Here is a 1,031-nt window from a genome sequence, read left to right as displayed (position 1 = left end):
GGCCTCAGGGACCCAGCTGTCAGCCGGCTTTGCCACTGCCACTGCGGGTCGAACCCTGGCTCCCAGCAGCCTGGCCATGGCGCTACCTCCTTGGCTCCAAGTCCCTGGAACCAGGAATTTCTCGCCTCTGCTTCCTCCCTGTCCCTCTCCCAGCTGCCTGACCGTGAGGCAATGCCACAGGGCAGAACCACCCACTCTGAGGCCCTCAGGCAGAAGCCGGGCCGCTGGGCGCCATGCCCCAGGCCCCTCCTCTACAGCTGCCCCCACCCCCACCCCTGCCCTCCTGCCCTCGATTCCCAGGTTAAGGCAGACCTAGAGCTGTGAACTCAGAAACAGAAAGCCACTCCTCTCCCCAACAAGGTGACACCAAAGAGGCCAACCCGGTGTGGTCTGGGGGCTGGTGGGTCAGAGCTGCCCACTGAGGTCTGGGCGACTGTCCCGAGGAGGCCTAGGTAACGACAGGCCGCGCTCAGAGAAGTCGGAGGCTGGACCTGGGAGGACCCAGCGAACCTGGCCGTGCAGGGCTGGTGGCAGGAAGGTGAGTGAGAGGCAGCATGGCCCTGAGCAGCGCCCCCACGGACTCCCAGGGTCCCTACCCCTGCAGACACCGCGGGCCCCAGCCACCAGAGCCCCTCATGCCCCCACAGCCACAGAGGCTGATGGCAGAGGCGGGCAGGATGGGGGGGCTAGGGCTCCCACTCACCGTGGTGCCGGGACAGGTACTTGAGGGCCTCATCAAGCAGGATGACGGGCAGAGAGATCTGCAGCACCACCCCCCACTGGCGCCCACTCAGTGGGGTCACCTGGAAAATGAGCTGTGGGGGAGGCTGGTTAAAGGAAGGCTGTCCCGTGCCCCGCAGGCCACCGGCTCATCCCCCAGGCCACAGGGATTCTCCCTGAGGACGTCCAGGACTCCCCCCGAGGCCCCACCCCAGATCCCTGTGCACCCGCTTTCTCTGCTGCAAGTGCCCTCCCAGCCTCACCCCAGGACCCATCCCCCTGGTCCCGTTGGGCAGTGGGAGGATTCCGCA

At 66.6% G+C, this 1,031-nt stretch overlaps 1 protein-coding gene across 1 annotated transcript in view; it reads right to left on the bottom strand.

Annotated features, from left to right (window-relative positions):
- ATP2A3 (ATPase, Ca++ transporting, ubiquitous) overlaps positions 1-1,031 on the bottom strand; it is a 24,581-nt gene that overhangs the window by 2,031 nt on the left and 21,519 nt on the right. The window contains exon 20 of the mRNA XM_006761501.2: positions 704-815. Within this exon, the coding sequence (XP_006761564.1) occupies positions 704-815 (112 nt within the window). The remainder of the gene's footprint in view (positions 1-703; positions 816-1,031) is intronic.

Source organism: Myotis davidii, unplaced genomic scaffold (genome assembly GCF_000327345.1).
Source record: "Myotis davidii unplaced genomic scaffold, ASM32734v1 scaffold638, whole genome shotgun sequence".
NCBI classification, from domain to species: domain Eukaryota; kingdom Metazoa; phylum Chordata; class Mammalia; order Chiroptera; family Vespertilionidae; genus Myotis; species Myotis davidii.
The sequence above is the reverse complement of the archived record's forward strand: the minus strand, read 5'-3'. Positions and strand labels throughout refer to the sequence as shown.